The 22,166-nt window shown below is 39.3% G+C and overlaps 1 protein-coding gene across 1 annotated transcript in view; it reads left to right on the forward strand.

The window, feature by feature from the left end:
• Positions 1-16,543: 16,543 nt before the first annotated feature.
• Positions 16,544-22,166, forward strand: part of LOC145242436 (uncharacterized) — a 158,605-nt gene continuing 152,982 nt past the window's right edge. The window contains exon 1 of the mRNA XM_080105490.1: positions 16,544-17,715. Within this exon, the coding sequence (XP_079961616.1) occupies positions 16,555-17,463 (909 nt within the window). The 5' untranslated portion in view covers positions 16,544-16,554 and the 3' untranslated portion in view covers positions 17,464-17,715. The remainder of the gene's footprint in view (positions 17,716-22,166) is intronic.

Genomic DNA, 22,166 nt, shown 5'->3' on the forward strand with positions numbered 1-22,166 from the left:
GAATGTAATGTGCACGTAGATAATGAATGTGGATTGCACGTAGATAATGAATGTGATGTGCACGTAGATAATGAATGTTATGTGAACGTAGATAATGAATGTTATGTGCACGTAGATAATTAATGTGATGTGCACGTAGATAATGAATGTGGATTTAACGTAGATAAATAATGTTATGTGCACGTAGATATCTTATATATTGGTTATCATTGAAGGCACCATTTATATTTTCTATATAACATAAGAAATGATTCCGTGTGCGTATGATTGTCTCTAATATAAATGGTTGTGTGTTTGATTATCATAAAGGGAATCGTGTGTGTGACATGTATTTTCAGAACCTACCTCTGCTTCTTCGATGTTGAACCATCTGGAAATTTCTCATCCTGGAGGGAGACTTGATACCTGTTTGACGAAGATTTATCACTCCAAGACGATGAATGGGTTTTACAGTTTTTATTTCACTTTCCCCAGAGGTCCTGCAGAAGTGGAAGTGAAGTCGGCTTGTGTGGGTTCTTCTTCACACACGTCAGCGTTCGTCTCCCCCCCTCCCCAGTTAAGAGGGGGAGACAACGGAAAAATCGTCCGTCTTCTTCAAAGCCCAAATCAAATCTCACCGATTCAGCCAACCTGACCACGTCACACACGTAATCTGGTCAGCTGACCTTCGTTTCTGGTAAACGTGTCTACCTCTACGTTTACTCACCTCTCTCTCTCTCTCTCTCTCTCTCTCTCTCTCTCTCTCTCTTTCCCTCTCTGTAACAGATAATGAAAGTGAATGCACGTAGATAATGAATGTGGATTACACGTAGATAATGAATGTGGATTTCACGTACATAATGAAGGTTAAATGCACGTAATGAATGTGATGTGCACCTTGATAATGAATGTGATGTGCACATAGATAATTAAGGTGAAGTGCACGTAGATAATGAATGTGGGTTGCACGTAGATAATTAATGTGGATTGCACGTAAATAATTAATGTGGATTGCACGTAGATAATGAATGTGATTTTCACGTAGATAATGAATGTGATGTGCACGTAGATAATGAATGTGGTGTGCACGTAGATAATGATTGTGATTTGCACGTAGATAATGAATGTGATATGCACGTAGATAATGAATGTGGTGTGAACGTAGATAATGAATGTAATGTGCACGTAGATAATGAATGTGGATTGCACGTAGATAATGATTGTGATGTGCACGTAGATAATGAATGTTATGTGCACGTAGATAATGAATGTGATGTGCACGTAGATAATGAAGGTGAAGTTCACGTAGATAATGAATGTGAAGTGCACGTAGATAATGAATGTGGTGTGCACGTAGATAATGAATGTGGATTGCACGTAGATAATGAATCAGATGTGCACGTAGATAATGAATGTGATGTGCACGTAGATAATGATTGTGAAGTGCACGTAGATAATGAATGTGATGTGCACGTAGATAATGAAGGTGAAGTTCACGTAGATAATGATTGTGATGTGCACGTAGATAATGAATGTGGATTGCACGTAGATAATGAATGTGATGTGCACGTGGATAATTAATTTGATGTGCACGTAGATAATGAATGTGATGTGCACGTAGATAATGAATATGATGTGCACGTAGATAATGATTGTGAAGTGCACTAAGATAATTTATGTGATGTGCACGTAGATAATGAAGGTGAAGTTCACGTAGGTAATGATTGTGATGTGCATGTAGATAATGAATGTTATGTGCATGTAGATAGTGAATGTGATGTGCACGTAGATAATGAATGTGATGTACACGTAGATAATGATTGTGAAGTGCACGTAGATAATGAATGTGGATTGCACGTAGATAATGAATGGGGATTGAACGTAGATAATTAATGTGATGTGCACGTAGATAATGAATGTGATGTGCACGTAGATAATGAATGTTATGTTCACGTAGATAATGAATGTGAAGTGCACGTAGATAATGAATGTGATGTGCACGTAGATAATTAATGTGAAGTGCACGTAGATAAAGAATGTGAAGTGCACGTAGATAATGAATGTGGTGTGCACGTAGATAATGATTGTGATGTGCACGTAGATAATGAATGTGATATGCACGTAGATAATGAATGTGGTGTGCACGTAGATAATGATTGTAATGTGCACGTAGATAATGAATGTGGATTGCACGTAGATAATGATTGTGATGTGCACGTAGATAATGAATGTTATGTGCACGTAGATAATGAATGTGATGTGCACGTAGATAATGAATGTTATGTTCACGTAGATAATGAATGTGATGTGCACGTAGATAATGAATGTTATGTTCACGTAGATAATGAATGTGAAGTGCACGTAGATAATGAATGTGATGTGCACGTAGATAATGAATGTGAAGTGCACGTAGATAAAGAATGTGAAGTGCACGTAGATAATGAATGTGGTGTGCACGTAGATAATGATTGTGATGTGCACGTAGATAATGAATGTGATATGCACATAGATAATGAATGTGGTGTGCACGTAGATAATGATTGTAATGTGCACGTAGATAATGAATGTGGATTGCACGTAGATAATGATTGTGATGTGCACGTAGATAATGAATGTTATGTGCACGTTGATAATGAATGTGATATGCACGTAGATAATGAATGTGGTGTGCACGTAGATAATGAAGGTGAAGTTCACGTAGATAATGAATGTGAAGTGCACGTAGATAATGAATGTGGTGTGCACGTAGATAATGAATGTGGATTGAACGTAGATAATTAATGTGGATTGAACGTAGATAATTAATGTGATGTGCACGTAGAAAATGAATGTGATGTGCACGTAGATAATGAATGTAATGTTCACGTAGATAATGAATATGAAGTGCACGTAGATAATGAATGTGATGTGCACGTAGATAATGAATGTGAAGTGCACGTAGATAATGAATGTGAAGTGCACGTAGATAATGAATGTGATGTGCACGTAGATAATGAAGGTGAAGTGCACGTAGATAATGAATGTTAAGTGCACGTAGATAATGAATGTGATGTGCACGTAGATAATGAATGATATGTGCACGTAGATAATGAATGTGGATTGCACGTAGATTATGAAGGTGATGTGCACGTAGATAATGAATGTGGATTGCACGTAGATAATGAATGTGGATTGCACGTAGATAATTAATGTGGATTGCACGTAGATAACTAATGTGATGTGCACGTTGATAATGAAGTTGAAGTACACGTAGATAATGAATGTGGATTGCACGTAGATAATGAATGTGGATTGAACGTAGATAATTAATGTGGATTGCACGTTGATAATGAATGTGATGTGCACATAGATAATGAATGTGATGTGTACGTAAATAATGAAGGTGAAGTGCACGTAGATAATGAATGTGAAGTGCGCGTAGATAATGAATGTGATGTGCACGGAGATGATAAAGGTGAAGGTCACGTAGATAATGAATGTTATGTGCACGTAGATAATAAAGGTGAAGTGCACGTAGATAAGGAATGTGATGTGCACGTAGATAATGAATGTGGATTGCACGTAGATAATATAATGTGACGTTCACGTAGATAATAAATGTGATGTGCACGTAGATAATGAATGTGATGTGCACGTAGATAATGAATTTGATGTGCACGTTGATAATGAAGGTGATTTGTACGGGGAAACATAAGGCAATAAGTTCAAGACTACTGATAGAAATTAATTTTGCTAATTAGTATCTTTCATATCGTTTGACAATTTAGTTTTCAATTTTCTCCGCTACTGACAAGACACACAGCAGGCAGTGTAAATTTTCCAAGATTAAAATGTAAGCGTATACTTTTAAAAGTGTTTTTAAAATCAGTCAAAATGTGTTTCATAAATTGTAAATTGATTTAATTCAAGTCTGATGTAAATAAATTAATATTGCGTAGCCCACATATATAGGATGGCTCTACCTGTTCCACCATCTACCTAATACTTAATGGTGTTCGTTAAAGTAATATTGTGTGTGTGTGTGTGTGTGTGTGTGTGTGTGTGTGTGTGTGTGTGTGTGTGTGTGTGTGTGTGTGTGTGTGCAAACATAGATCATACGCAATACGGCGGCCGCGAAACTATATAAAAGGGAACGGAACACAAATTTTAGTGAAAAGAAATTAGCGAGTCAACTGTACAGCCTAACATTTTTTTTTTTCGCACTACTTTTCTTAACTGAAAAACATTAAAATTGCTTTGTTTGTTATTCTGGGGGATGACATTATTTTTTAGTTATTTCATTTTATTGTTTTTGTGTTCTATTTCATTTCATGGTTTTGTTTATGTAATAAATTATACAGAGAAAGGACGATGAAATTCAATTTTTACGGTATCTTTTGTTTATTAGAATGTTATGTGAAACTACAGTCTCGTTGAATAAAAAAATTTAGTTATTTCATTTCATTATTAACATATTCAACAAGTACAGATTAGTTAACAATTAAAACATGCTTACTATTAGTTGTTGTTATCTGCAGTCGAGTAGCTTTTTCTTGCTAGGCTGTATAGCGAATTGCGCATTTCTTTTCTCTAAGATTTGCGTTCCGTTTCATTTTTTACATCCGTCTGCAGCCGCCATCTTTCGTACGACTTTTGTTTACATTGCCACAAGCACACATTATATATATATATATATATATATATATATATATATATATATATATATATCATTATATATATATATATGGCAATCTTTAGAAGAGTTAAAAATGGATGTAAACGCAATTTTAGCGAAACGAAATTAATGATTTGACTGTATAGCCTAGCAACAAAAACAACAACTCGATTGTTGATAACACAATTTTGTGTTTTAATGTTTAACTTGTCTTTACTTCTTGTATATTAATAATGAAATGAAATAACTATATATATATATATATATATATATATATATATATATATATATATATATATATATATATATATATAATCAGTACGAAAACTATATAAATATTTATAACTTTTCTGTCTTATTTGTCGTTTTTTCCAAAAGCACGAAATTTTCGACCAATCCCTCGGTCTTCTTCGGTGCAGAAGAAGAACTGATATAGCCAATGAAGTTAATATATGTGTGTGTGTGTGTGTGTGTGTGTGTGTGTGTGTGTGTGTGTGTGTGTGTGTGTGTGTGTGTGTGTGTGTGTGACCATCCCAATATTCTTGACTTGCAATTAAATGTTCTATTTTAAGTTAATATTGTTGTAACTTTAAAAACGAATGTCAAATACTGTCGAGTTCTATAGGTGCTCAGTAGAGACAGGTTTTCTGAAAAAGCATGCATTTCATTTATTTTCAGAACCGAAACCTGGATAATCATGAAACGACTGAACCGTCCAATCGGCAATCAGCAACGTCAAGCTAAAAAAGTAAAAAGTCGGCGCTAAACGACATTAAAGGATTTTTGCTGAAGTGGATACAAAAAACAGAAATTATCAAAAATTCTGATTTTATTGAAGCATAAACTAGAGCGCATGAAAAATAGTTCGAAAGCCATTTTTCAAGTGATAGCAAGCAATCGAGAGACAGCAACACAGAACAAACTTATATTGAAGATCATTATGAAACAGCAATTGCAACTCGGTGAGAAGAAGAGTTTGAAGGCTCAGCAACCAACACCGCCAGTAATTTGTCAACATTCAACGATGTGTCATCGTGGAAAATTTATGTGTCTAATAGTGTAAGAATTAATATAATCAAAAGGGGGAGCGAGCCATTCCAGTATAAGCAGGGACATTTCAAGTCGGTTAAAAGACCAAGTTCAAAGGTTAAATGTGAATTTCGGCAACTTTCTACAACCTGGTTTTATTCTTCATTGTCAAATGGCGACAGGATGCTACGATTGTGGATGGCTTATTCGCTGCGTGACGGAAAGTTGTACTGCTTTTGCTGTCGGTTGTTTGCCAAAGATGACAAGGCTCCTGAAACATCTACTTTCGTCACTGGTTTTGGAGCCTGGTGGAAGCTAAATCCCAAAATTATTGAGCATAAACAGTCAAAGGGCCATCTGTCATGCTGGGAGAATTGAAACACGCTAGTTTCATGACTCCAGCTGCAAAACCTATCGATGCAGCGCACATTTCCCTTATGTCAAAAAAAAAATGAAGTTCAGAGACATTCTGCACACAGTTTTAGACGTGATACGACAGAACCAGGCATTTAGAGGACATCGCGAGAATACGCCTCATTAAACACAGGCAACTTCTTAAACTTGTCGAATCGTTATCTCCTGATATGATGTAGTGTTAAATGAGCATCTTTTCAGCCTCCATCAAAGCACAGACAGTCAGATAATATGTTCATACATGTCGCCTGAAACACAGAACAAGTTTATTTCTCTTTTGACAAAACATGTGATTGGAAAACTCGTTGCTGACATCAAGAATGCAAAGTAATTTGGTATACAAAAGTGTGATAGCACACCAGGCGTTTCGCATGCAGATCAAATGTCAACAGTAATTAGATATGTACATATCAACGATGGTGCAGTTGAAGTGCGTGGGTCATTCTTGGGATTTTTACATTTGAGAGGAAAAACAGCTTACGAGATCCTTGAGAAATTAGAAAACGAAGGACTAGATATTAAGTTCTGTCGCTGTCAAGGGTACAATAATGTTGCAAACATGGCCAGAATCCATGGTGGTGTGCAAAAAAAGATCAAATACATTAATCTAATAACCGTTTTTTTTTTTTTGTTCGAATCATTCTTTGAACCTTTGTTGGAAACATTCGTTTTCTAACAATCTCTCTTGTGTAACATTTTTTTTTACAGTCTTGAGGCGCTGTACACATTTTTCGATCTGTCAAACCATCGCTTGGATGTGTTAGTAAAGTACACAGGTCTTACAGTGAAGAGATTATCCACAACTCACTGGAGTGCAAATACTGATGCAGTGAAGCTGATGAAACAGAAGTTTAACAAGTTTGTGGAAGCTATTGAATCTCTATGTGATGTCGAAGAAACCGCCAAGACAAGAGGCGCTGTGCACAATCTGTTACCAGCGATATGCGATTTTTTTTCATTGCTTTCTTGTTATTCTGGAGTGACATTTTACAAGAAGTAAAAGTAGCTCAGAAGTACATACAAACACCAGGTATTACCTTGGACATAGTTGCTACCAAACTAAGAATTTTTGGAAGAGAAGTGTATGAATGTTGTTGACAATGTCGTCCAGCAAGCACTTGCAAAATGTGAAGAGGAAGAATCCGAAGAATGTCAGGAGAGGAGGCAAGAGATGCTGGATTGTTATTTCAGACTGAGAAAGCAATGGTAGAGTGGCTGCGCCGTTTCCATATCGAGTTGGATACCAGCGTACAAGCAGTAAATTACATTTTTTTTTTTTTTTTGCTTTTTCTGCCGTTCAGCCAAATCATATTTTTTGTACCGGCGAGGAAGAAATACAGTTGTATGTTGCCAAACTCCCAGCTGTGTTTGATTGAGTGTAGCAGAATTAGCAATAACCGAAATGAGGGTAAATAGAGAGCTTACCTCGAATACGTCTGTTGTGTTTCGGCCTGAGCGGAAGAGAGAGTTCCAAGATGGCGTCCATGGGTTTTTATTAGCGTTGACCCCATGCAATTCTCGTAGAATCTGTCTGCTCTCACGCGATTATTCAAATACATAATTCCCGGCCGCTATAAAGTCAGGGCACTGGAAAGCAGTCATGGGGCGTCCTGCAGATTGTGTGTAGGTGGTTCTGGCGATTGGATTGTTCTTTGTGACAAACCACGTGTCTGCGAGAAGCGGGTTTTTTTTTCTTTCTGTTTTTTTTTTGTCTTCTTTCTCCACGGTTATTACAGAAAAGAAATCCCTCTCTTCTAGAAGTGGGCGATACTGACTATTTCCTATCTGTGTTCCTGGTTTGTTTTTGTTTTTTTGTTTGTTTTTTTTTGTTTTTTTGCCTACTACATTTTGCTTCAATGAGCTATCTGAAGAAAACATTTGTTTAGAAATTCAACATTTAAGGCGATACCTACAAGCAGCTGAAATAAACTTGGAAGAAGCCAAGCACTGGACTGTACTGCAATTCGTACAGTTTTCATCAAGTGGGACTTTGTTAGGTCATTACCATATCTTACGCTGGTTCTTAAATTCCTTCTGACAATATGTGCTTCTGTGGCATCGTGTGAAAGAAGTTTCTCCAAAATGAAACTTGTAAAAAATGATCTCCTGCCAACCATGAGCCAATCGAGACTGTTGGATCTGTCTATTCTGTTTATTGAAAACGAATTTACTAGACAAATAGATTTTGACAATGTCATTGACCAGTTTTCTTCAAGGAAAACAAGAAAACATTCATTGTAGGACTATACTATCGAAGGCACATCCTTTTGTGAATTGTCGTGTTTTGCATTTAAATGTTCTAAAAATGAATATTTGCTTTTCAAGATCAAAGTACAAGCGTTTATGTTAATGTTCCGATATTTAATAAAATATTTATTGGGATTTTTTTTGCCCCCGATTTTTAACACTCTATTCTATTTATATATATATATATATATATATATATATATATATATATATATATATATATATATATATATATATAAACAACCACAAATCAGAATGAAAAATGGAAGAAACAAAAATTTCTTTTTCTTTTACACATGTCTATTTCAAATTTGATATGATGAAACAAAACTGTAAAAATACTATAAAAGTTGTTTTGGTACTTATGCAGTTTTTTTACCGTGATTTTCATGAACGCTTCTGAGAAGATCAAAAACCCAAATAACGAAAAATACTTGCTAATATATCTTAAAGAGACAATTAAAACACCACTGGTAATTTTAAACTTTTATTTTAACAAAAGAACGAAAATTAAGTAAAACAAGAATGGAAAAAAAATTGTAGGTGTCTTTTTATGAAAACTTTTTTTTTTTTTTTTATTTATTCTTGTTTGCGGGTCATTGTTGGTCTAATGATTTTTTTTTCTTGTTAGTTATTAATTTTTTGCCGAGAGTCATTTTTAGGTTTTGTTTGTTTGTTTTGTTTTTATTTTTAAAATATAGAGGGTAGGGTGGTTGGGAAATTTTCTTTTGCTGCAAGAGCAGACGATAACCGCAAAAATAGAGAAGAATGCATAGAGAAAGTGGAAGGAAGCTGAGGATAATATTGAGCCACCTGGTTCGTTATGCAGGCGAAAGGATCTTCGAATTTCTGTCTCCACATGAAGTCTGTCGGGTAGCTTTCTAATAGTTCCCTATTGGTCCCACATTTGATTTTTTTTTTCTTTGCTTTACTTTCCTCCACATTCTTTCGACATGGTTCGTTGTCGTGTGTGTAGTAACGCCGACAAAATTTATAGATTCATTATCTTAATTATCTGGAAACTTTGGCAAAAAAGAACTTTATTAAAGTGCGAATTGTGAAAAAACAGATAATTGAATTTTTTAGCGTCTACTAACTTGAAATCGATTGGCTAAGTGGCTCGACATATCCCAATTTTTCTCGATATCTGCCCAGAAACGCCCGTGAATGTTCGGAAAAATCGCGGTAATAAAACTGCATAAGTACGGTTTTTTGTTTCTAGTGTAGATTTCAATATAAAACAAGAAGATCGTTAACTCACAGTTTCGTTTTTCTATTTTTTTAAGTGTTTTTTTCTTCTTTTTTTCATAATTTTGTTTTTCCACCTATATTTTCATTATCACGTGATCCTATTTTATTTTATTTTATTTTATTCACTTCGTTTTGTGAGTTGATAAGGCAGAAAGGCTGTTACGTGTCTTTTTGTTTTCAAACAACTTTTCCAATTTTATTTACTGATTTTTCCTTATTTGGGGGGGATTCATAGCCCCCTTTTCTTCTTCATAACAACAATTAATTTATTTATTCATCCATTTACTAAGTGGCTCGTCATAACATTCACTGGCGTTGTTTTACAATTTGTCATTGTTCTGAGAAAGACAACTTTCTTTTAATTTGACTAAGAGATTCGTTCACTTTTTTAACCCATAATTTAGGACTCTAATAATGTTGTAAGTTTTCACGAGCGTTTTACAAAAACATTCTGTTATGTTTTTCGTTCTTTTTTGGGAGGGGGTATTCAATTATAGAACTTGTGAAGCATTTTAACAGGTGCTTCTGCAGTTTAATTAATCGCATTCCGTAAGTAACGCGCCGACATTAACCTAGCAGAAGAACCATTTAATATTTCACAACAAATTCTGTTTACATGGGGGAGTAGGCGCCCCCCCCCCTTAGCATAGAGTGAAGTGGGGTTCAGTGGGGTGACATTTGAGTGGACCGCCCCGGGTCACGTTTACTCTAGCTACGCTACTTCACGCGCTTAACAAAGAATGTAGAAGATGCCATGGACAACACAATTGCGAAAATTACTGCCTAACGAAAATGCACGTTCGACAAAATAAAAAAAATAATCCAAATAAAATGAAACAAAAAAGATCGCATAGAACCAGAAACTAAAGTCCACATAACAAACTCGATCCAAAGAAGGCAACTCTTAAAACTAAGAGCTCTCTCTTATGACATTTCTCTTGTCAAATAAAAAATAAATAAAATAATTTTACTTGACAAGAGATGTCAGAAGGTAGAGAGCTCTTTAGTTTTTAAGAGTTGCCTCCCTTGGATCGAGTTTGTTAACTTTTTATTCAGTAAATAAAAACAGCTAGTAAAATATACCTCGTGCCTTCATTCTTATCAATATTGTTCCACCTAATAAAAATATTACAGTTTCATTTTAAGAACTAGCGTTCGACGCCATTTGTATTTATATCTTGAAAATCTTAATTAAAAATCTTAAACTTTTTTTTACTTTTTAATTATTTATTTATTATACTATTTATTATTACTAGTAAAAATATGCCCCTCCTCATATGAGACACTGCTCAAGTTTGAAATTGTATTTTTGTTTTCTGTCACGTTAAAGTTTAAACAAGGATATGAGATGTGTCTAACCCTTGTTTTGTTACTCTTAATATAGAAAACGCGTGGATTTAAATGGACGCATTTTGAGAACAGTGAATCTGATTGCAGTAGTTGAGCCTTTCGAATTTCAATTACAACGCAATTGACTGTTACATAAATGTGGGCGGGGTTTTCTGCTATGTATTTATTTGTTTTGCTTTCGTTTTGTTTTTTCCTATAAATGTATCTCGTACTATTGGCCATTTTGAATTTAAAGGCGTGGAGGGTGATTAGTCGGCCTCGCCCCTATACTCTGCCTGACTTGGCTCCGGCGTTTGACTACTTCACTGTCCACACCCCACAAAAGCTGATTTCTTTCTTATTCTCCCCTTTTTACAGCCAACGTGGTTATGATCTTCCTCACACTCACCGTCCACTCCGACCCAAAACCCCACCCTGCCTAATTTCACACCCGGCAAATATCCATCAAAATGGAAATCTTTTGGATTTTTTTTTCTGTGTTTTTGTTTTAATTTTTAACTGAAATAAATATTATGAAGATACATCCATCTAATCTATGCGGTTTGCGATGACAAGCGAGCGTGACAAACCAATGCACAGGCATTATAGAGATGTCTGAGAGAGCAGCCCAGCGAACATGAGTAATTTATAAAGATCGCTATCATGGAAGAATGCGGAATAAAATTCTGTTTGGGCATTAAACATTGTTTATGTTATTAGTTTTCGTTATTATTAAATAAGGAATCATTTTCACTAAGAAAAAATATTTAATATTATGCATCTAAAATTGAAGAAAACACGCTAAAATATGTTAATGTTATGTGAAAGAAGACGAAATAAAACAAAATGGCCACCGAATTTGAACTGATGTCGTGTTTATCTAACAACGAACCCTGAAATGATGCATCATTAAATAAAATATGTATAATTGATAGTATAAATAATATTTGACAAAAAAAACATAAAACTACTTTTTAATTTTTTTCTCGCGTTCTTCCATGGCCGCGATCTTTTTAAATTAACCGAAAACGTTATTGCAAACTCAAGCGAGATAGAGCAAAGATAATACTAAAATATATAAGATAGACCTAATGTCCGACGATCAAATCCCACTGTACAGAGGCTCGGACGTATCTTAAATAAGTTGCCACCATCCAATGTGTTATTTCTAAGCGTGACTGATCCACACACCGAGCAACCTACAGACATAAGCAAAGAACGCGTTACAAAAAAATAAACAGAAATGTTGGCGCCTACACTCAGTCAACTCGCATTGGCCACGTGTTCATTTTCGCCCACAGGAAGAAAAAGAAAAAAAAAGCAGATAACACCTCACCCCATCTCCCCCAGCCATACCCATGCTTGTCCACCCGGATTTCGGAGATAAACCATCACTATTCAGACATTTCACAAACAGCGGGTGATAATTCATCATAAAAAAAATTAAAGAAAAAAATGCTCTCTCTCTCTCTCTCTCTCTCTCTCTCTCTCTCTCTCTCTCTCTCTCTCTCTCTCCGTACATAAGTACATTAGCATATATATATATATATATATATATATATATATATATATATATATATATATATATATATATATATATATATATATATATATATATATATATATATATATATGCTAATGTATATATATATATAATGTTGGGACGATTAATCGGAATCAGGAATTGAAAAATCGGACTTTTGAGGGTATTGGGATCGGAAAAAGTTGTTTCAATTTTTCGATACTAAAAACGATTTTTTTTTTGTTGTTTTTATTTTTCTTTGTTTTTAAAACTTAAATTTCCATTGCCACTATTAATGATGAAATACAACCCCAACAAGATGGGGAATACAACCAGTGTATCGCAATGGCTCATAAGAGTGTAGGGTGCTCATGAATATCATAGTTTAAAATTGTAATGGTCACTTATGGATGAATGTGTTTATTGTTACTTTAAATCTGAAAGGGAATTCCGAGTATCACAACCATGAAAACTACACATTATTAGATACTAGGCAAAGTCGATTCATTATTTAAATAATCAGCCTTTGAAAGCATATAGTACGGAAAAATTGACGAAGTTTTTCATTTATAATGTTAATAAAATTTAAACAAAAAAAAAAAAAAAAGACTAATTTTATAGATAACAGCTCTTAGTGTTTATTTAGAATTGCACCTATTTAAAAAAAAAATACAAAAAATATTTATAATCTATGTACTCGTCACGGAACAAAGATATTCTATTCAAAAAAGTAAATTGATCAAATATATATATATATATATATATATATATATATATATATATATATATATATATATATATATATATATATATATATTATTAAGAAAATTAAATTTCATGAGGAAGTGAGGAAGAGGCCGGGAGCAGCCATATTTTTTTGCCAAAATAAAAGGGAGATAATTCTATTCGACTAAAGAAATTTTGTTTGTGCTCAAAATAATTAAAATTGCTAAAAATCGTAAAAAGTGCCTTAAAGCGAACCTACATAAGTTTGTTTCCTACCTGTAAATGATTCCCTGTTCATTTTTATTAGTTTTGTTGGGGGGGGGGAGGTGTATCATTGATTACAGACTTAACATTTAGGTTACCAAAAGATTTGGGAAAAATGTATTTTTAATAACTTTTACTTTCGGGGATCACTTTTTGATTATAGCGTTCTACTAAATTGATCTCTCACTTTCTGATATAGTAGCTGTTATCACGTTCATGTGGTGTCACCTCCACTGTGTCAGAGTCTCCAAGAATAGATATTTTCCAATAGTTTACCAAAAAAAAGTGTTACAGTATGCGCAGACAAAACTTCTTTTGGCAAGCAACAAGTTGTGTTCCTGCAGACATGCCATGTCTATACAGGCATGTTCTGCCTTCAAGAACGATAGCGTTTGTTGGATATGCTCTAAATGCAAGACCAGGAAAATTTAAAGTAACACTATCTGTGACTTTCCAACTAATTTTTAATTTTATGTGTTAACTGCCTGTGACCTCTTCAGCGTGTTTGAATGTCATTTCAATCCATTTTGATTTCGTAATTTATCATTTCACCAGAGCGTCCTAAAAAGAAAAGACGCTTTTGGGGCACTCCCTCAATTTCTAACCATGTTCATGCAGAACCAACAATCATCGTACTTCCCGCTATCGGTCTCATTAACATTGCTAACACTTGCTTCTTCAATGCTGTCATTCAAAATTTGTACAACCTGCAACTATTCAAAGTATATGTTGTGAGACTAACCGTAGCCCTCGGCGCAAGAGGGTCCGTGTGTGCCTGGCGTGTGGGGTGGTGGCTGATCCTGTGGTCGGGGCAGCGGAAGAAAGAGTTTCAAGATGGCGCCTGCCTGCTTTTATTAGAGACGGAATCTCGCAGGATCGTGCGAGATCTCGCGGGGATGCAAATTAGCTAGGCCATCTTGAGTAATAAAAATCGGTCCATTGGAGGTGCGAGGCAGTCGGGTTCTGACGTTTGTGGCGATCAGTACAGTGACCGTTGGGTTCCGTTTCTATTCGTGCAGTCAGCTGAGCTTTGTTAGTTGCCTTCGCGCCGTGGCTGTCATTGTTTGTTGGTTTGCTGTGTGTTGCCGTGGTTCTTCAGTGAAACGCTTCGTCGCCCACGACGAGTCTCACCGTCTCCTACACAAGATACTCTTACAAGCTATTTCGGCCTCCCCACTCCGAACTTGGTTTTCTTTTCTTCAATGGCGGATAGGTTCGATCTAAAGTTGATACCGGAATTCGACGGATCCGACCCGGTACTCAGCTGGGTTGAGAAGGTCGAGTTACATTGTCAGTTGTCCGGCGTGAAAAATGTCGAGCGCGTGATTCCTCTGCGGCTGACCGGCGGGGCCTTCGCTGTATATCAGCAACTCAGCGCTGAGGAGAAGTGTGACTACTCGAGTATCAAGGCGGCGTTGTACAGGGCGTTCGCCACTGACCCCGCCACTGCATGGGAGCAGTTTGAGACGAGGTCTATACGCTTGGGCGAAACTGTGGACGTGTATCTCGCCGAACTTAAGAAGCTGACGGTGTTGTTCGGCGGTCTTCCCGAGAGGGCCCTAGCCTACAAATTCCTGTCAGGACTCCCCGCTGGAGCAAAGCAGCTCCTGCGAGCAACCTCTACCATGTCCTCACTACCGCTGAGTGACCTAGTGGACAGAGCCAGGACAATAATGAAGGATGACTCGACGGTGCAGGAACCGGTAGTCGCCGTCGCACAGGCCCCACCAAGTGGCGAAGGACCGTCTCAGGGACCCAGCCCGCAAGGTGATGTCATCTGCTACAGATGCAACGGGCGGGGCCACATGGCAAGAAATTGTAGAAGGCGGTCGACGGCTGTTTGCTGCTACCGCTGTAACAAGACTGGGCACATGGCCCGAGACTGTGCGGGAAACGGGGACGGGGACAAGGTGCCAGTGCCGACCTCTTCCCCGAACAGAAAATAAACAAGGCGCTCCCTGTCATTCAGGTCCGAGTTAATGACACGTTATGTTCAGCCCTCCTTGATTCCGGTTGCTCCCGCACCATAGTGTGTGCGGACTTCTGTCGGGCGTGGAAAAAGAAGAACGTCAGGATAACTACCATCACTGGAAAAATACGAATGTGTTGCGGCGTGGGTGTGGTGTGTTCATTCGCATCCCACCCTAATCCCCGCGCTTCTCTCCCCCCCCTCCGCGTTCCTCTTTCCCCCCGGTCCGCTCCGAGTCCCTGCTTCGTGTCTTGTCTGCGCGCGTGTGCGGTCGGCGGTTTCTCCTCCAAGGGTGCTCTTAACCGAGTGTCCGCGGCGGCCGGTACGTTCACTTTGAAAAAATTAGAGTGCTCAGAGCGGGCTGTTCAAGCTTGCATACGATAAGCATGGAATGATGCTGCCCATATCAACCTGGCAGAACTCGACGCTGTAATAAAGGGCATTAACCTGGCACTTCAATGGGAAGTGAAGAAACTGCGTGTGCACACTGACTCACTTTGCGTGCACCACTGGGTGTCGGACACACTCACGAGCAAGGCCAGGGCACGTACCAAGGCAGCCAGCGAAATGCTGATAAGACGGAGGCTCGAGACTGTGAAAAAACTGGTGACGGAGTACAACCTGTCCGTAGACGTAGTGCTCGTCACCTCGGACTACAACCTCGCCGACAAGCTCACTCGGGTACCACGGAGATGGTATGAGGCTATGAAGAAAGAAGCTAAGCCATTGCCTCTGTGTGCTGCCTCCGTCGAGGAGGACGAAATCAGGAAGATACATCACGACAGTGGGCACCCCGGAGTGCAACGGACCTACTACTTTGTGAAGTTGGCTAGACCATCAATACCAAAAAGCGCAGTAAGAGTAGTGGTCAGGGAGTGCCAAACGTGCCAGTCCATCGACCCCGCCCCAGCCAGATGGCGGAAAGGACAGCTGGGAGTGGACGCGACTTGGAGTCGGTTGGGTATGGATATAACCCACTACGGCAGCCAACACTTCCTCACGCTGATAGACTGCGGGCCAACGAGGTTCGCGATTTGGCGCCAATTGGCAAGGCAGGATTCCACCAGTGTCATCCACGAATTGGAATCCATATTCTACGAAAGGGGGCCGCCTGAGGAGATCCTCACGGATAACGACACGGCGTTCTGCAGCAGGGAATTTAGGCATTTTATGGACAACTGGGGGATCCGCCTTCGACACCGATGCGCGTATGTGCCGAGCGGCAACGGCATAGCGGAGCGATGCCACCGAACCGTGAAGAGGATCGCGGCCAGGAAGAAGTGTACGATCGCGGAGGCGGTTTACCGATACAACACAACACCTAAGGACACCGTGACTGGCGGCAGTGCGCCCGCTGATGCGATTCATCACTACCACGTGCGCGTCAAGGACGTTGAAGTGTGTCTACCCGACCAACGAGAACCCCAGGGGACGTACCAAGTGGGAGACACCGTCTGGGTGAAGCCACCCGGCGGCCGGTGCACCAGCAGCTTTTGGAGGGGGCGGGTCACCGGCGTCATCAGTGAACAGGCCATACTAGTCGATGATACTCCGCGCCACGTAAGGGATGTCCGGCCCGCTCTAAGCACTGACCAATCGGCAAGCAATGGAAGTAGCGAGTCATCCGACGATGAGCGATGGATCCAACCCGTGCCCCACGAACCTGGTGACTCAACTGCGAGCAGTGGAAGGAGCGAGTCATCCGACGATGAGCGATGGATCCAACCTGTGCCCCATGGACCTGATGACTCAACTGCGAGCTCTAATGCTGATGCTGATGCTTCCGATGCCACTTCTGAGAGCTCCGATGAGGAAGTCCCGGCAATACCCCTCCGCAGGAGTGCTCGAATCAAACGGCCACGTCCGCCGTGTCACGTATGTGATCTGGAGACCAGGGGGGAGTGTGAGACTAACCGTAGCCCTCGGCGCAAGAGGGTCCGTGTGTGCCTGGCGTGTGAGGTGGTGGCTGATCCTGTGGTCGGGGCAGCGGAAGAAAGAGTTTCAAGATGGCGCCTGCCTGCTTTTATTAGAGACGGAATCTCGCAGGATCGTGCGAGATCTCGCGGGGATGCAAATTAGCTAGGCCATCTTGAGTAATAAAAATCAGTCCATTGGAGGTGCGAGGCAGTCGGGTTCTGACGTTTGTGGCGATCAGTACAGTGACCGTTGGGTTCCGTTTCTATTCGTGCAGTCAGCTGAGCTTTGTTAGTTGCCTTCGCGCCGTGGCTGTCATTGTTTGTTGGTTTGCTGTGTGTTGCCGTGGTTCTTCAGTGAAACGCTTCGTCGCCCACGACGAGTCTCACCGTCTCCTACACAAGATACTCTTACATAGTTGCATAGTTATTTTTTAACAGACCCGGGGTCGACGATCAAAAATCTATTCCATTCTATGAGCACATCCACAAATGCTATATGCTCAAACTGTGTCCTTCACATTCCTTTGTCGTCGTACCAATTTCGTATCATTATAATGTTCATGGGTGTCTTTTTTCCATATTAGAGCATATCATTCCCTCCGTAGAAACTGATAACATATTTAAGGTTCGAGTTCAAGAATCTACCGAGTGTAACTGTGGTTATTCCTTCCCTACGCCAGGGGCCAACAACCACTTTGCAATTCAAGTGAGATACAGCTACTTCCGGACCTCCTTCAAAATTTTCAACGTGGGGAGCATCTGGATGACAATTCATGCAATAACTGAAGCCTCTTCAGTGATAATAATTTCCATGAAGTTATTTCATTACGACAGACTAAAGAGGATACAGCGAAGTTAAAACCTTCCATTCAAGTGTCTAAGAAGATAAATGCTTTTGAAAATCATTTACTCTCTCGAATCATTCTTCATGGTGGCGAGCAGGCTACACTTCCATGATATGCTGAGGTAATACTTAGTTCCACATAAATGACTATGTTATTGAAATTATCCAAGTGACATCCTTATCTTTTCGCGTATGGATTCTTCTCCTTCGGGGAGGACATTTATGAATATCAGGAACAATAAGGGTCCAAGGAAATCATTTTCTATGTTAAGTCTGAAGTAACGGATGTTCCGTGAACACTTCTGTAATTCAGTTCCTAGGATGCCTATACCATCACCATCTTCTGGTATTGACTTTGCATCAACTCCAGTCCGTCACAAAGTCAACGCTATGTATAGCAAGTTGTCTGCAGCTGCTCAAAATTCACGCCTCTTATTAGGTAAAGATGTGGTAGCAAATAAAATGCGAAAGAACTTGTTGCACGGACTCTTTCATCAAAAGAAAAATTTAGTATATTCACATGTTTCAAGGGATAAAGCATTATCAGGCGTGCAAACAAACAAACAAACAAACAAACAAACAAACAAGCAAACAAACAAACAAACAAACAAAGGTACATTTAAGGGTAAGAGACGTAAATCAAGTGAATGGAAAGTTCATTTGAAAAGAGAGGAAGCATATGACAACAGAAAACACATGGATGAAGAAAGAAGGGTGCATGAAAAGATGGCGGGCAATCGGGAAGTGTTGAGCGAAGAGGGAAAGGAAGAGGCAAAACTGAAAGATAAGAACAGAAAGGCAGATATCAGAAGATCGGTTAATGAAAAAGCAGCAGAAGAGAAAAATTCTGTAAATGACATTTCCCCTTGTGACCCTGAAATTCTAAATACTGCATTCTACCAACGCATTAAAACAATATTCAAAAGAGAAAATGCAAACAGTATCCTCGCCACACATACAACATCTGCTGGAAGCATGAGTTTAAATCAAATACAGAAAATTATCCCACATCTTTCTATAACCAACTTTTAACGGACAAAGACATTAACAGAATTTGCAATATCTGCCATAAAAAAATGCTGAAAGGAAATGTAACACCTGCAGCGGTTGGGAACAACCCTTCTTTATGTGATTTTATCAAAATATCGAAGGTTTTGCCAAGGTCATGTGGTAATGGAAACTTTCTCACCTTTTAACTTAAACGAAGGCTTTCTGACAGACAACCTTACAAAAGCAACAAATACGGCCAGATGCAGTCAATGCAGCATTGTTCAAGTTGAAGATGATAACCTCATTTTATCATGATGTAGAGCTATCTAATAATTGGCAGAATCTGAGTGAGGAAACCGATCTAGAACTATGGACTGTTCTTACTGATTTGCAGAACAGCCAAGATGATTTTGATGATTTGGTGAGAGATTCAGACATTGATGATGAACGAAATCATATAATACACCAGGAAGGTGTGCAAGTTTCCACTGTCATGCACACAGAAGATTGTTCTGATATTCGAAATAATGACATTGTCAACATTGCACCTGGAGAAAGTCAGATCTTTGTATTTACATCAGACGTGTCACATTGTAAGGCGCTGGCTTTTCCCTGGCATTTCCATTTCGCTGCTAAGCATTCTTCTAATAAAATACATTCACAGGAATCTTCTTTTTTTATTCAATCTTCACCCCAAACAAGGCAAGTGCCACTTTGAAGTAGGGGCTACTATCGGGGACAATTTGCGGGGGCATTATGAAGGGAGATGAGTAGAAAGATGTTTGTTCACATTACACTTGAACTTCTGCATATCAGTACAGCTGGGAAAGCAGTATCCCGGGAGGAATGTCCTAAGACTTGCAGTTCTGAGGAAAAAACTATTGGAGTAAAAGGCTTTCTTATACCTAGGGATCTCTACTGTAAAGGGGTGGGACTTAGTTGCTTGTCGGGTTTATTGGAGTGAGTCACGTCGAGGAGGTACAAGTGCTAGCAGTTCCTCAGAGCAGCCACCATTAAAGTATTTGTAGAACAGGTAGAGGGATGCAACATTTCGCCGATAGGACAGGGGCTGAAGCTTAGATGACAGTTCAGGACCTATCAGGTTGGTGACTCTCTTTTGAACCCTGTCCAGGAGTGAGAGACAAGCAGCAGATGCACCAGCCCAAATGTGACAACAATACTTCATACATGGGCGAATGGTAGCCTTATAGAGGTACAGGATACATTCAGGCGTAAGTAATTTTCTGGCACGGTAGAGCGAGCCCACTTTGCAGCAGCCTTGGCAATGCTCTCAATGTATATATTCCAGTTCATGTTCTTTGTAAACGGTAGGCCGAGGAATTTAAAGGAAGTACTTTCAAGCAGTGTATTCTTAGCCATTGCTATTGGTGGAAGAAAAGGTTTCTTGTAGTTATTGAAGGAAACAAGCTTAGTCTTGGCAGCATTGAACGTGACCATCCATTTTTGTTCCCATTCCACTACAGATTGGAGGTCATCCTCTAGAGTTTCTGCCATTCCCTTAGATATGTGTTCATTTGTTTTCCCCTCATGCCTGTTATAGAGGGTGGTGTCGTCGGCAAATATACCAATCTCCGAAACAAGTTTATCAGGGAGGACATTTATGAATATCAGGAACAATAAGGGTCCAAGGATAGACCCCTGGCGTACTCCCGCATTTATGTCATATTGTTTAGATGTACGACCGTCGAGGACAACATGGATTTTTCTCTTACTTAAGAAGGGTTTAATTACATTATGTATTCTTCCAGTGATACCATATGATCTAATTTTCCTTAGAAGATGATTGTGCCATACCCTGTCAAAAGCCTTAGATATATCAAGGGCTACCGCTCTACCCTCCCCTGTTTTGTCCAGTGAACGGTATATATGTTCAGAGACTACAGTTGAAGCAGAGATCTGCTGTTGAACGGGCTTGCCTGAATCCATATTGTTTGTTAGTCAGGAGTTTAGAAGCTGTTAGGCTTGATTAATTAAGGACTCAAATATTTTGGCAAAAAGTGGGAGGAGCCTAATGCTGCGATAATTTAGTGGGTCAGTTCTTTAACCAGAATTCTTGAAGACTGGTACCACAGAAGCGGTTTTCCAGCAGTCGGGAAAGCAAGATTCGCTAAGGCATTTATTGTAATGTTTGGAGAGAACTGTGGCAATCTCAGCAGAGCATTTTTTTTTTATTAGCACAGCCGGGATGAGATCTGGTCCACATGCTTTTGAGGTGTCTAGATTTTTTATGATACCATGCATCTGAGAAGGGGTGATTTTCAAATCATCTAGTGTGGCGTCTGTCCGCAAAGGAAAGTTGACGAAGGAGTGGTGTGTCGGGTCCAGTGTGGAGTTTGAGGCAAACCGACTGGCAAGCAGATTTGCCTTGTCGGTTGCCGTGCAAGCAACCTCATGATTGTTTGATCGTGTGGGGAATCGTTGACTGCCCATTATTTACTACACTGTTGTAGATTTTCCAAAAATCACGGGTTCCTAATTTCTGTGCTTCAATGCGTTTCCTGGTGGTTTCAGTGTAATCTGTCTTAGCTGTCTCTATTGCTCTCTTACAATGCGTTTCCTGGTGGTTTCAGTGTAATCTGTCTTAGCTGTCTCTATTGCTCTCTTACAATGCGTTTCCTGGTGGTTTCAGTGTAATCTGTCTTAGCTGTCTCTATTGCTCTCTTACAATGCGTTTCCTGGTGGTTTCAGTGTAATCTGTCTTAGCTGTCTCTATTGCTCTCTTACAATGCGTTTCCTGGTGGTTTCAGTGTAATCTGTCTTAGCTGTCTCTATTGCTCTCTTACAATGCGTTTCCTGGTGGTTTCAGTGTAATCTGTCTTAGCTGTCTCTATTGCTCTCTTACAATGCGTTTCCTGGTGGTTTCAGTGTAATCTGTCTTAGCTGTCTCTATTGCTCTCTTACAATGCGTTTCCTGGTGGTTTCAGTGTAATCTGTCTTAGCTGTCTCTATTGCTCTCTTACAATGCGTTTCCTGGTGGTTTCAGTGTAATCTGTCTTAGCTGTCTCTATTGC

The sequence above is a fragment of the Euprymna scolopes genome, chromosome 21, assembly GCF_053919585.1.
Source record: "Euprymna scolopes isolate OS-2025 chromosome 21, ASM5391958v1, whole genome shotgun sequence".
In the NCBI taxonomy this organism is placed as follows: Eukaryota; Metazoa; Mollusca; class Cephalopoda; order Sepiida; family Sepiolidae; genus Euprymna; species Euprymna scolopes.